At 50.9% G+C, this 15,157-nt stretch overlaps 1 protein-coding gene across 2 annotated transcripts in view; it reads left to right on the top strand.

Annotated features, from left to right (window-relative positions):
- Window positions 1-15,157, top strand: part of Rasa3 (RAS p21 protein activator 3) — a 110,710-nt gene that overhangs the window by 66,545 nt on the left and 29,008 nt on the right. For both annotated transcript variants that reach the window (XM_006981280.4, XM_042262965.2), the window contains exons 4-5: window positions 3,993-4,087; window positions 11,338-11,414. In XM_006981280.4, coding sequence (XP_006981342.1) covers window positions 3,993-4,087; window positions 11,338-11,414 — 172 coding nt within the window. The remainder of the gene's footprint in view (window positions 1-3,992; window positions 4,088-11,337; window positions 11,415-15,157) is intronic.

The raw sequence follows: 15,157 nt of genomic DNA on the forward strand, positions 1-15,157 counted from the left end.
CTTTGTGTGTCTGCCTGGTGGCAACCGTAAATGGGCTTCCAGGTGCAAGCCGCTATTAGGAGTGCCTAGGACTGCCTAAGCTGCCGTGGGCATGGGGAGCTGAGGCGACGGTGGGACCAGATTTTCACTTTCAAAATCAGCTGGAGAATCTGGGTGTTTTCATCACCAGCATTGCATTGCATTATTAGAAATAGAAAATAGATGTGAACTGTTGGGGACACACTGTAGGGTCCCAGTTTTCAGACTGTTTTGACCTTGCTCTTGCAAGCTCTGTAGGTGTCTAGGCTCCACCTCCCCTTCCTGGGCACCCCTCATGAGGACTGTGCTCTCCATCCCTCCTCCCTCCTCCTACACACACTCTGTGTGTCCATGTAGTGAGTGTTTCCTGGTCTCTGCTGTCGGCTTCCCGTCTACTTTCCTCTCCCGCACAGGCCAGCTCAACCATGACCCCTAGGAACCCTGAGCTCCCAGAGTGCTATCTGTGTAGCACATTGTTTGTGTGCCTGTGGGTTTTGGTGTTTGTTGTTGTTGTTATTGTTCTTCTTCCTCCTCCTCCTCCTCCTCCTCCTCCTTCTCCTCCTTCTCCTCCTCTTCCTTCTCCTCCTCCTCCTCTTCCCTAACCAAGGTCTCACTTAGCACAACCTCAAACACACTATGTAGCCAATGAGCTTGAATTTCCAGTCCTTCTACCTCCGCCCCCCTGAGCACCGAGATGACTATGCACTGCTGTGCGTCTTCATGGTTTATGTGATGCTGGAGATGGAATCTGGGGCCTCGTGTGTGTTGGGCAATCATTGTACAACTGTGCTATATCCCCGACTGTTCTACTTGTTGATAGGACTAATGGGACCTCGTGGAAGGTGGTAGCAGGGTAGCAGGCGGGCTTCTCTTCTTTGCCTGTTTCATATACCAGAGCTAGCTGAGGCTTCCATTCGCCAAGGGCAGGAGACCCCCAAATCTGCCTCAGCCGGCAGTCTCTCTCCTGGAGAGAGGCAAGACCATGAATGTTCCTCAGCCCCAGACAAGCCACGTGCATCCCAAACATGCCAAGGAAAAATTGGGTCATGGCTTCGAAGAACAAGTGAAATTTGTTAATCCAGGTGTTTCCCAGGGGAGAAAGCAGGGCAGGTGGTTTTCCCGTAGGTGGGCAGGCGTTGTGTGTGCAAACCTGTCCCCGTCAGGTCCCTCACCGGGGAGCCATCTGCCGTTGCAAGCGCGTCGTCAGTCCTTAGCTACGGAGTTCACCATTCTCGGGACCATGTCCTTCCCTGTAGTCTCCTGAGAGGATTGGGCCCGGGCCTGCTGGAAGTTTGCTTCTGGTTGGAATCTGTGTTGGCCCGGGCTCCCCTGGACCGTGGCGCTCAGGCACAGCCTGGGAAGGTCCGCCATGATAGGTCCTCTTTTGCTTACAGTACATTGACCGGGTCTCACCTGTGTTTGTTTCCTGGGAAAACTACCTCGATTGTGTGGTGACTGTCTCGATTAGACCGATTCCTTCCTTACTCGTGGTTTCCACCTGGCACAGGGCTCCAGGCCCTCAGTCCGGACAATAAGCGGAGCTTGCCCTTCTGAGTGTAGAATGCTAACGCCCTAGGAGCCAGTTCCCGCCAGCAGGCCTTGGCTGGCCACTGCCAGGCTCCAGTCCCTTCACTAGAGGGGTGTTCTCTTGAAAGTTTAAGGATCTCTCAGAGATGCTGAGGGTCTTCCCAGGATCTGATGCTTCTCTCAGGTTTGGGGGTGCTTTCTCAGGCACTGAGGGCCTTTTAGGATCTGGTGTTTGTTTTTGGTTTCTCTCTGAGGTCTTTTCTCTTCAGGATCTAGTGTTGCTGGCTTAGGCTCTTGGTTACGCTGAGGTATTAGAGGTATTGTCAGGACCTCAGACACCTGGTGACCCTTCTGTTGGCTCTTGCCACCCCCAGCGACTGACCTGGTGGCCTCTCGGTTTCAGGCCATGAGGAATGGCGGCCTCCAGGTTACAGGTTTCTCTTATCAAGAGGGGCCTGAGGGACTTGGTTGTCTGTGCTCTAGAAGCACAAAGTGAGGTCAATTTCAATAGAAGCTCCTAGAGAAGAGAGTAACAGACCAAGCGTGAAGAAACACTCCCCGACTACCTCGCAGAGGCACGGGCCAGGCATACCAGAAAATATGAAGTATTATCATTGAAAGTCTAGCTGTGTTGCTACAGTTCCATAAATGTTTGCCTCATATAACAACGTAAGTGTGCGCCTCACAAAATAGTCCCACTGGAGAAATCCACGGTGAGAGAAAATACACCAAACACACACACACGAGTCGCTTCATCTTGGAGAGGGAGAGGGGCTTGAGGTTGGATCTGCTGTTTATGAAGCTTGGGCCACGAGCCGGTGTGTATCATGAACTGAACTCACTGTTTTTCCTAAGCTGCCACACTGCCTACAGAGCCCGGCTCAGCAGCGTGGGTGCCAGGTGTTCTGGTTCATCTGGGGTTTTATTTAAAAAAAAAAAAAAAAAAATGCTTGAAGTGAGAACTTCTAAGTAACGAGGCTGGAGGGTGTGGTGGTTCTGGGTCTGGGAAGGTTCAAGAAGCGTCCACACTACTTCTCTCTGACTAGTCCTTGACTGCGTCACAGCACAGATGAGCAGACGATGAGATGGAGATGACGCCTTGTGGATGGGCCAAGCATGAGGCCTGCGTCTCCTTCCCACTGCCTGCTTTGGGGCTATTTAATCCTTTTCACAGCTAAGAAGCTGTTGACAGGCACCCCCTTGTGGGAGAGGGACCCTGGGAGAGAGGTGCCTTCACCCTGTCATCCTCCTGAATGTCTTGAATCTTGTTCTGTGCATCAGACCACATATGTAAAAATTGAATGAGGTACTTCTAAAAATAAGTGCTGGTCGCGGTGTCTGAAGTGTAGGACTCGGGAGGAGTATCATGCACGAACCAGGGCTCCTTCGGCCAGTGTCAGTCAGTGAAAGCATAGAGGTGTGAGGACGTAGCTGTTACAAACTTCTGAGGTTAGCCCTCTGTCTGGAGAGCTAAGCACCGAGCCCGAGGATTTCATTGCCCTTTTTCACGGACTTGAGCTCAACCTCATGAAATTGTTTGTTTCAAGTGGGCTTACTCACAAGAGACCAAAAGAAAAAATGAAAAAAAAAATCAGCTCCGATTGTGGGCAAAGGTCTGTTTTGTAAAAGCCATGCAATTGCTGCCTTCAGTGGTCAGAGGCCTCAGGACCCTACAGTGGAAAAAAGTCAAGGAATGCCCAGCAGATGGTGGTGGGAAGGGAGGAAGGACCTACGGACAGGTTGTGCCCTTGTGGCAACCACTATTCTTCGGACACACGTGCAGGACCACATGCCACACACACACACACACACACACACACACACACACACACATACACACATACATACACACACACACATACACACACACACACATACACACACACACACACATACACACATACACACACACACACACACACACACACACACACACACGCCACAGGACATATAAATTAAAGATGCACCTTTGTGTCCCCTTCTGTGGCTTCTCTTAGTAGACACACACCTCCTGCTAATGTATCACAAACCTGCAAAGAGTGTTTTACTCCTGACTGCACGTGATGATGGATGGGAAGGACGGCAGCAGGAAGGTGCCAGGACAGTCAGATCTGCTGCGTGGGAGCCTGGCGGCCACTAGGGAACAACAGGCTGACCCCTTTTCTCTCATAAGCCCGCCCGCTGCAGTGGCTTAGATAAAAGCCAAGCTGGGAGAGTCTTTATTTGTAAAATCTGGCTCTCATGCCGTTTAGCTCGCGGGAGGGGCTGTTAACACGAACAGGCAGACCTGCAGCCTCGACCAAAGCCGGCGTGAAGTGTGTCGTTCTGAAGTGCGGACTCGCCAGATCTTAGCCTTGTTAGGGAGTCGGGACCCAGCCTCCCTGAGCCCTTCCGTGTTTCCACGGCCCTTCCCCTTCCACGGCCTTGACTGTCTTTTTGTGCTCCAGGCAAGGTGGCCATCCAGAAGGAAGACTTGCAGAGCTACCACAACAGGGACACGTGGTTCCAGCTACAGCATGTGGACGCTGACTCAGAGGTGCAGGTGAGGCTGTGCCCGCGTGGCCTGTGGTGAGGTAAAGCTGCAGGCTTGGGGCCTGAGGAGGGAGGAGGGCCCGCCCACCCGCCCGCCCGCCCTCTCTCTGTGTTTTCACCTCTGATCAAGCTCTGCAGGCTTGCGAGCTGTGTTTGTTGCTCGGGTTATTGGCACGTTTTTTTGTCAGGCAGATGGAAGCAGCTTTAAAAATACAGAAGGTGGGAAGGGAGGCGGGGCCGAGGAGGCAAAGTGCATGTAGTAAACTTGGGCAGGGCTCTCTGGGCTGCTATTCTGGGCGAGAGCAGCTGAGCCACAGGCACCAGCCGCCGCCGTCCAGGTTCCCACCACCCCAGTAGCCTCCGCCCGGCCTGCTCGCATGGTTTGCCCTCTGGGGCCGAGCACCCAGCTTCCGAGGACAGAGAGAGATCATGGGCACTTAGTAAGGAGGCCTGGCGTGCCTGGCCCTTGATGAGCAGCAGAAAGCCTGGTAGCTTGGCCCTCCCTCCTTAGCGCAGCCACCCTTGGACTGGCCTGTGATGGGGATGCAGCAGGGTCACTTACCCAAGGCACAAGCCTGTACATGACTGTGGGGCTGTTCTAAGCCCTGGCCCTAGATAAAGACCAGCTACGATGATCCTCCAGTTTGCAGGCGCCCTGCTGTGGCTGTGCCATGACTGGGAGCTGGGTCCTCCGTCAGAACTTAGCTCCCATGTTCAGGGGGACCATGACCCGATGGCCGGTCTCTGCAAGCCTCAGCTCCTCATCCGTAAAGCGGGGTTTTTGTAGGCTAAGGCGACTTGCATGTCGTCTTGCAATACTGGGTGCACTGTGGAAGATATGGCAATAACTACTGTTCTTATACTGTCGGGGGGTGGGGGGGGATCCATGAAGCAGACACATTGTAAAGACCTGGGCTGCCATTCAGCAGAAGGAATTTACCAACAATTAACTGGGGAAGCTCTGAGTCCTGTGTCCCTTGTGTCCTAGCACTACAGGCCAGGCTAGCCCACGTGCCCCACATCCTCAAGGGTTCTCCTCCCCAGCCTGGCAGTCTCTATGTACAGGGCAAGGGTTCCTTGCCAAGGTCAAAGGTCAAGCGCAGAGTTGGCCGTGAGACCAGCACGAGAGAGACATCGAGGCACCGAATAGAAGAATCCCATGGCCAAGCTGCAGATGGGCCTGTGGAAGCCCCACCCATGGGGGGGCACATCTGATTTCCCTGTTCTTTGACCCTGCCTCCCGGGAGCCCACTTGTACCGTGAGAGATAAACAGTGCAGTAGTCGCTGGTCAAGCAAGAGCGGTGCTCCAGTGGAAAGCTGAGGCTTTCTCAAGGCGGCAGCCCCCCCCCCCCCCATTCCCTCCCTGGCTGGGAAAGCTTCTCCAGAGGGCACTCGGCATTGCTGGAAGTGTCGGGCCTGTTCCCAAGAGATTCCCAAGGCCAAGGCCAGCTCAGCACCTTCAAAGAGCTGCAGAAATCCCTTTCTGGGCACCGTTTCCCTCGAGTTGGACTTCACTGACAAGTGTGACATTTCCTAGTTCTGTTTTTTTCATTAGGTATTTAATTTTCAAATGGCTGCAGATTCACAGGAAGCTGCAAATAGGAGTCCACAGGGAACATGGCCAGAAAGTTTGTGTGTTATCTTTTTACAAAGGAGTCCACAAGGGATGTGGCCAGAGAGTACATGTGTTATCTTTTCTCTATCTAAAGATGGGATACCGTTTGTGAGGACCCTGTGGCTGCTTCTCCTGGTGTGGCTGGTACAGGTCACATGACTGTGCACTTATCTTGTGTGAGCTCACCAATATAAACATTTAAACACACACACACACAAGCACGCATGCACGCACACACGCACCCATGCATGCATACTCTGATCAGTTTTTTAGTGTGGTGAAATGCAGGTCTCATAAGACCTGCCACTTCATCCATTTCTAAGTATAGTTCGGTATCATCGGGGGCATTCGAGTTTATGCCACGCCTCTCTCCATCTCCTGAACTCTGTTCAGACCATGAAACAGAGGTTCCCGGGCCCAGAATCCACTACTCTGCTGGGCCAGGAGTAGGGAGGGGGTGGGGACATCGAGTTTGCTTAGACCTCAGGTGAGTAAAACCTTGAAGACTGTCTCTTTCTTTCTGTGACTGTCTCATTTCACCGAGTGTTAACTCCCGGGTCCATGAGTGTTGTATGTCAGAATTCCCTGCCTTCCTAAGGCTGGGTGGCTGGACCACATTTTACATATCTGTTAACCTAGGGACAGCACGGGAGATGCGGCTATTGCTGGGTTATTAGATTTCTTTGCAGCTTTATCTTGTGTACACGTTTGTATAACAGCCACTATAGTCAATCTTCAGAACCACAAAGCTATAAACGTAGGTGCATGTGCATGTCTGGAGGGGAATTTTCTACTTTGTGCCAGAAAGTGACTACAGTACCATCGGGGCAGGATTTCTCCCTCTGTAGCCTGGCTCCTACGTCAGTGAAGACAGACAGTCTTGACTCCGGCCCTCTGGTCTCTTGGGGCCTGGGAACATTTCCATAAATGAAAGGGCTGGAAAGATGGATCTACAGTTAAATGCATGGACTGTTCTTCCAGAGGACCCAGCATCCACTCGGCAGCTCACAGCCATCTGTAACTCCAGTTGCAGGAGATCCAACGCCCTCTTCTGGGTTCTGCAGGCACTGCACGTACATGGTGCATGAGCATACACGCAGGCGAAACACCCCCATAAAAAAATAAAATACAAATAAATAATTCTCAAAGAAAAAAGTGAAAAGAAAAAAAAAAGACTAAGCTGCTGTGGCTGGGCTGAGGAATAAGCAGACCTCGCTAGTGTGTGAAATGCTTGACTTTCGTTCTCAGAGAGGCTGAGACAGGGAGACGGCTCCTCCCCTCAGCCTGACCTTTAAGTCGTAATTGCCATCTTTTACGCCACAGCTGCGGCTTGTTTTGAAATGTCACATTTACAGTTTCTAGAAGGGCAGAGAGTGGCATTTGGGTTCTTGGATCCACCTGTTTTGTAAGCCACCGGAAAGAATCATGCATTATGACAGCGGGAACTGGGCCCGCGTGAGAGACCATGTGTCACAGAAGTGGAGAAAAAGGCGCCTGAGTATCTTGCCTCCTTCCTCAACGGATGCTTTTCAAAAACCTTTGTACGTCACTTTGTTATATAGAATCAGTCACCCCTGCCGCCCTCTTCCCGGGGACACGTCAGAGGGCAGGGTCTCCCGCTGGCTGGGCACCCTGCAAGGTCCACGTTCCTCCAGTTCTGAATGGCAAGGGGAGGGATGGTACTGGTCCCTCTCTCCTGGCTCCTCCCCTACTGTGCCCGCCCCCAGATCTGTGTTTCTGAAGGGCTTACGGACACGTGATGTAGTCAGGACCCATGGTGTGTTCACATAGATCTGTTGTAACTCATGACTGGCCCAAGGCCAATACCATCTTGGGGATGGTGGTTAACTCTGAAGGCCAGAGAAGGGGGGTGGGCATTCCACCTCTCCCATAGTGTTTGGGGATTTGTCTCTGGTGTGTCAGATCATCTAAAAGGTTGCCAGTGGTTGTCCATGGTCAAGGGCCACTTTTGCCTCTGAGGGTTTGAGAGCCTGGAGGCTAGGAGAAGTACTGACTTCCTTCCTTCCATGGCCCGGGCCTGACTTTTTTTTTTTTCTTTTTTCTTTCACTTGCCCCCGCTCTGTCTTGGCTACACAAATCTCACCTAGAGCCAGCTCCACATTTCTCCCTGCCTTGGCCTAGTGGCCTCTCAGGATGCTAGGACAGTTCAGCACGGAATGTCCACTATCACGAGCTACCTTCTCAAGGGGGACTGGCCAGGAGTGTTCTCTATTTCCTGAGGCACCTCTTAGTGTGTGTGTATGTGGCGGGAGGGTGGGGGGGGGGTGGGGGGGGGAGGGGGGTGGTATCATCCGAGAAGAAATCAATGGACCACCAGTCTTTTATTTTGTTTGAATTAATAAAGTTGAAATGGTGTTAGAGTTTTATGTTTATAGGGAAACTAGGCAGAGATCTGAGTTGCACACATCTTCCCAGAGCCTTGACAGTTCCCCCAGGTGACCAGTGTTGCTGGTCATTGTTTCCCAAAGTACACAGTTCACACTCACACCCCGATGGTAAGTGGGCCACAGCCAGCTTGCCGCACAGGCAGCCTACCCTACGTCGTACGCTCAGGTTGGGCACACCCTCATTGTGGTCGAGGGAATCTGTCTTTCTCTTTTGGTCTTGGTAGCCTGAATAGAGGCCTATCACTCCAACCATCTCTTCAGAGAATCTAATCAGGGCTTTGACTTCCTGCTTTCAGGTTTTGTTTTTGTGTTTTTACTTCTAATCGGGTGTTTGGTTATTTCTGCTTTCGGGGGGTTAATTCTGTTCTTGTAAGGTTACTGGCTCCGGGTCTTCTTCCTTTCCAGAACGTGCAGCTAGCACTCAGAGCGTCCCTCTAACATAGTGCTTCCGTGGCTCTCACAGATTCTGATAAGCCATTCTTTAGTTTCATTTATTTAAAAACATTTTTGGATTCCTCTTGAGACTTCTTTTTACCCCTGCGGTGTTTAGAAGTTGTCGTCTCTAGGCATTTGGAGTGTCCCTTTTCATGACTGGTTTCCAGTTTGTTCTCATGAGTTCTAAGCGTGAACTCTGTGGTTCCCCCCCCCCCCCCCCCCCGCATTATCTGATGAATGGCCCCAAAGGTACTTCCCTTGTCCCCAGTGAGCGCAACAGGGTGTTCCCTGCTGTGTGACAAGGTCCAGGAACTCCCATTGGCTCTCCTCAGGACCTCATACAGTGGAAGCCTGCAACCTGTCACTTCCTGTCACTGCCTCCTTTCATGAACGTTCTTGACAGTCATCTTAAGTCCGACTGGAGGGCGACTTCCAGCATTCCCTTCTGCACCATGGAAGGGGGTCGCTCACAGAGCAGAGAATTCAAGCTCACCTGCCTGGTCTTCAGTAGCTCTTAAAGAGAAGGAAGGCACCTGGGCCTGTGGCGTAGAAAATCACCGGACCCAGCTGTGGGGCCTGGGAACGGAGGGTATGGCTCCGAGGGGTTGAAGCACGGGTGTGGAGCTGACGTGTTGTTGTGTACCACCTGCCCACAGCCCAAGAGGCGCCTCCCAGCCTCCACCCTGACACCTCGCCCTTTGGGAAATACCCATCATGCACAGGGATGGAATCAGAACGGTTCTGGCCCACAGGCTTGCCGAGAGCAGCCTCCTGGTACAGAGGGGTCACGGTGTGGTCTGCTGTTTCACCTCCTTCTAGCCTCTCCCAGACCTCTAGAAACGGAAGCCACACTGCTCATTGAGGTGGGAGCCGCCCTTGTGAGGAGTGTTTGTGCTGAGTCTCAGGGCGCTGCTAGTGTGTGTGGGAAAAACAGGAAACAGGAAGGCAGCTGCCATCAGCCGTGGGCGGTGGGGTCATCCACCTCACCCCAGTGCTTCTGCCTTTCAGAGGCTAAGGATGAACAGAGCTCCATCTATCTGAACAGCTCACAGCTGGGTCCCGAAAATGGCCTGTTGGTGGTAAGGCTGACTTCAAGTGCCTGGGATGGCCATTATTTCCCTTTCTCAGTTCTCACCCTTGTTCTAGCCTGAGTCAGCATCCACTCAGGCTTCAGGCTCCACCAGTCATGAAAAAGGGCTCTGCACAAAGCCTTTGATATTTAGTTCTTACCGTTTGGGTATTTTCCTCCACCCAACAGCAGGGGTAGTGGTGAGGAGCCGGTGCCCTCCTCCCTGGGCCTTCTGTCTTAGTTAGGGTTCCTATTATTGTGACAAAACACCATGGCTAAAAGCGACTTGGGGAGGAAAATGTTTATTCTACCTCACAGGTTGCAGTCCGTCACCCAGGGCAGGATCCTGGAGGCAGGAGCTGATGCAGAGGCCATGGAGGGGTGCTGCTTGCTGCCTTGCTCCTCATGGCTTGCTCAGCCTGTTTTCTTGTACAGCCAAGGACCACTTGCTCAGGGGAGACACGACCCACAATGGGTTGGGCCCTCCCACGTCAATCACTGACTGAGAAAATGCCCCACAAGCTTGCCTACAGGCCAATCTATGGGCGCATCTTCTCAATCGAGGTTCTCTCTTCTAAGATTTGTATATCTTTGTGCCAAGGCAACAAAATCAATAAATAAAGCCACCCGAACACATTATGTCAGCATTTTGGGGTGGCAAAGGTTTCCCTGGACTTCTAAAGACCTCTGTTCAAGTCAAATCAGGATTTGTGGCTTCAGTACAAAAGAGAGCTCAGAACCTGCGAGTGTGAAACAGAACAGAGATTTAATGAAGATATTTGAATATAGGTTCAAGCATGAAGGTTAGGAGAAAGGTGCTCAGAAGACACACTTGAGAGCATGGGTGTGCTCTCGACACACTTGAGAGCATGGGTGTGATCTCAAAGAGCCACAGAAAGTGGAACGCCCAGGTGTAGGTGCAGGTTCCTCAAGGAGGGTCACAGTTGATGGTTTTTTACAATAGGATGGAGGACTTGGGTGAGGTTTGAAAGGATGTTAAACCTGAATGAGATCACTGAGTAGTTCCTGGGGGCCTCCTGACAAAGGTACACTTGATAAGGACAAAGGCTAGCTTACAGTGATATAGGAAGGTAGGATATCTTGGTTGTAAACAAAGTTAACAATTTTGGACTCTCTTAGGCATTGTTGGATGACTCCGTAGCCCAATGGTTTCAGTCACAAGAAGCCTTGGAGACTACCTGGGTTCGCCTCCCCTTCTCTAATGACAGATACCTTGGCTTAACAGTTGTGTGCACCCAACCCATGGGAGGTCCCACGTCCCATGTGGATCCTGCTGGGTAACGTCTTTTTCTCCTGATGCCATTCCCTCTGAATTCTCATAGTGTGTAGAGATAAACAACAGGACATTTGTGTTGCCAGCTGCCTGTTGCCCTTCTAGAAGCATCCATGAATATTAACATTGTTCATGAAGAACAAGATTTGGATGCTCTGGCCTCCCCATGGAGATTGTGACCCTCTTGGGTCACACTTACTGTGCCTTACTACATGTCCTGTCATAGCACTTCTAGGGCCACAGGTCCAAATGTCCTTTTTTTTTTTTAACACTCTTGAACCCATTAACTTTGATCCAGCATAAGACCAGTGGGCTGCACCGCCCTCTTAGTGTCTGAGCCTAGGTTAGGCACGTAGTGGCACAAGTACCACCCACTTGAAGGGCCACAGATTTTCTACCAGCCTTGTCTACTTGTGACACTGTCCTTGTGCCTTGCAGGGCAAGGTCCATCTGGAGCTGAGGCTGAGTGAGGTCATTACAGACACCGGTGTGGTGTGCCACAAACTCGCGGCACGGTAAGTCACCCCAGGAGATAGGTGCCTCCTTCGTTTCCCCAGAGGTTGCCCGTTTCATCCCTCCTGTCCTTGACGGAGCTGATGCCCACCCCCAGTGTGATTGACAGGCAGCTCTTGGAGAGAGCCTGACGTGTTCGATGCCATCCTTCAGCTAAGAAGTGGGCCATTACCTTCCAGAGCTAGAAATGGGTATGAGTTGATAGGTAGGGAGGTAGCCCGACAACAGTGAGGTCACATGGCTACATACGGACATAGGAGGCACACTCCAAGTTAAGTTAGTCCCAGGACTTTGCAGCCAAGCGAGCACTCAGCCCCTCTGAAGGGTGGTGGGCCCTTATAGTAATCCACAGGACGTTGTGTCTTCAGGAGAGCGTTGTTCCACACATTCCATTGTGCATTCATGTTTCAGGTGGACCCCACCCCAGCCCTAGGAGTGCACACCAAGTTGAGACTTTGCCCTTCAGACCATGGCCCTCAATGTGCTAGATGGATTCTCTTTGCTTCCTCTCCTTATATCATGTGCAGAGTAGCTCCATACATCACCCCTCTCCTGCTGGCTTTCAGGTCTCGGTTGGCTCTCTCTCCTTCTCCAAGGGACCCAAGCTGTGTCTTGGAGAGTCTTCCACATGGTTGGATAAGTAGAAGGGAGCTCTGGTGATCAGGGACATCCCCACCTGGTCTCTACTACTGTAAGGAACTACTTGAGGCCAGGTAACTGACAAAGAGCAGAGATCTGTGTGGCCGTGCTTCTGTTAAGGCCTTGTGCTGTGTCCTAATAAGACAGAACAGCCCCCAGTGAGACTCTGAAAATCATCTATTGGCTAAGATTTTGTCTCAGCACCGAGAGTGCAGTCCCTGGGTTCCAGGACCTGTGAGGAGGTCTTGGATAAGAGAAAAGAGTCTGTCTGTGGTAAGGATATAAAAGTGTGATCCTGAGAAGGAATCCGGGGAACAGGGCCTGGTCTTGTAGCATCAACTAGACAAACCCAACCACCTTTAGCTGCCCAGTAAAGATGGGAAGGGATGGAAGTTAGCACCCTATGTTGTCTGCCCCGGCTCTCAGTGCAGCAAGGGATCCAATGCCAAGTTTTCAATGTCAGCCTTGGTCGGGAATTAGTGTGGATGGTTCCTCCTGAGACATCTCCATACGCTGCATTTCCCTGATGAGATAGCTCACTGGTATACAGAGCTACACCTCAACAGCTCCACACCAGTGTAGCATAGGCCCATTTTGAGGGTTCAGCTGAAGAGCAAATCCCTTAAATATTAAACACAGAATGCTACAGTTCTTGTTCTTTAAACTCTAGATTTGGGAACTTTTTGTGATTCAAATTTTCCATTCACAAACTTCAGGAATGGCTTAACAGTGGTGGTGGGGGCATGGTGAATATTTTATTATCTTTCTCTTTCACACAGATCATGCACTGTGTTTGTGAACCTTGAGTCATGTCAATTTGGATTCAGATGAGTGCAGTGCACAGTGTGGGACTATCCCTGATTCTAAGTCCGATAAACCTGGCTTCTGAATCTCAATCAAGGGTCCCAGTGTTGGAGCTGGAGAGGTGGCTCAGTGATTAAGAGCATTTCCTGCTCTTGCAGAGGACCAGGGTTTTGTTCCCAGCACCCACTCTTGGGTAGCTCACAAATTCCTGATCTGTGGAATCCAATACCTTCTTCTAGTTTCCACAGGTACCCACACACATGTGCATGGACACACACGGACACACATGCACACATATAAATAAAATATACCTTTAAAAATATGAGACCCTAGTGATTAGACTCTTAGGGTGGACAGTTCAAACAGTTGAGTCACTGTATTGCCCTGCACTGTGAGGGGCATGGGAAACCAGCTGGCTTTTACTCCAAGTGACATGCCCTGCATGTAGAAGATCTCTTCCTGGTTTGCAGCAACTCTGGCCATTGTAGGGCAGTCTCAGGTTGAACTGGAAAGTGTAGCCTTTTCCTGATGTCTGCATGAGCTGGAGAGAGGATGCAGCACAGCAGTACTCCGCAGATATACCTGGATGCTGCAATTGGGGCAAGGCTGTGAAAGTCTCTCCATCCCACATGTCCAAAATGTGGTTGCGCCTGTGGGGCCTAATGCTGTTTGCTGATTAATAGCTGAATCTCATAAAACAGGTTTGCATTAGGTTGAGACTGTCCACCCAGGTGGGTCTCTGTGGCCTTCCTGGGCCAGCAGCTGTCCAGTGTCTCCCTATGACAGCTGCCTCATTCCTCTGGAGACCCCGACCACACCGAAGGGTTGGCTGCTACCTACACGTCTCTGTATTATCCGGTTCTCTTCCCTGTGCGGATCCCACAAAACTCCGTGGAGCAGTGGCCGGACAAGCCACATTACAGTTCTATCATCTTGTGTCTTCATGGTGTGCCAGACAAGCAGGCCTGAGCTGAGCAGGGTTACCTTTCCACTGCTCCGTGCTCGCTGCTGCTTCAGAGTAGCCTGGAAGACGGCAGAGCTCAGAGGCCATCTGTTCAGTGGGCCTGTTGATGGATGAGTGAATGAGAGAAGGAAGGAGGGCAGCCAAGGGCCAAGTCATCAGAACGGAGGAAAAGCATATCCCAGAAGGCGGGGAAGGGCACAGAGCTGGAGGATGCTGGGTCAGACTGGCAGAGGTGCCAGACCATGCCACAGGGCACGTTTCTCCTAGCAGGAGTCTTGGAAAGCAAGAGGGTGGGTTAAAGAAAGCCTGACAGGGTGGAGCCATCTCACAGACCCATGGGTGACAAGGAGGAGAAAGAGACAAGGCTCCCCCCCTACACACACACACACAAACACACATACACACAACTACTCAGGGGAAACAGCCCCAGGCATTCCAAGCAGACCTAAGCTCTTTGGAGTGTACTTCATGCAGCACCTCCCAGACAAGTGTCTTCAGCCTTTTAAGATGTAGGCGGAGGCGCTGGGACCCATGGTGTGTGTAGCTGTGCCATGAGTTGGGATCAGGGTTGAGACTGCTACCTCTGACTGATTGAGTTACAGGAACTGGGCTCATACAAAGGAACATGAGATGCACTGTATATATATATATGTATGTATGTGTATGTATATGTATATGTATGTATGTATATGTATATGTATATGTATTATGTATTATGTATACACACATTCACATATATACATTATATACATTCATATATACCCATTGTATACATATTCATTCATATGTACACACTATATATACATTCACATATATATACATATGTACACACTATTATATACATTCACATATATACCATTCATATGTATGCACTGTATATATTCACATATATACATTCATGTACACACACTATATATATTCATATATACCCATTGTATATATTTTCATATATATATACACACACATTCATATATATGCACTGTATATACATTCACTGCTTCAGAAGCCATGCTCAGGGGACAGCTCTGAGCCCCCTGAAAAGAAACACATCTTAAGACACAGAGTTTCTGACTCTGTTTCCACCCAGCTGATGGCAGAGCACAGGCTGAAGGGAGCTGTGGCATGAGGTATCAGATCCTGGATGGAGCCTCAGCCCCGTGTCGAGGACCATTAAACACCCCCCCCCCCCGGTTTACATGCGTCTAAGAACCACTTGTATCCCTCTAGCCCAGGGAAGAGCCTTGTTATTGCCCAGAACACATAGCGCAGACAGAAAGATGGCTACAGCTTTATCGATTATGAACCGTCTCGAGGAAAGAGCCGCCTCCCCCAAAAGGC

This window comes from Peromyscus maniculatus, chromosome 17, assembly GCF_049852395.1.
Source record: "Peromyscus maniculatus bairdii isolate BWxNUB_F1_BW_parent chromosome 17, HU_Pman_BW_mat_3.1, whole genome shotgun sequence".
NCBI lineage: Eukaryota > Metazoa > Chordata > Mammalia > Rodentia > Cricetidae > Peromyscus > Peromyscus maniculatus.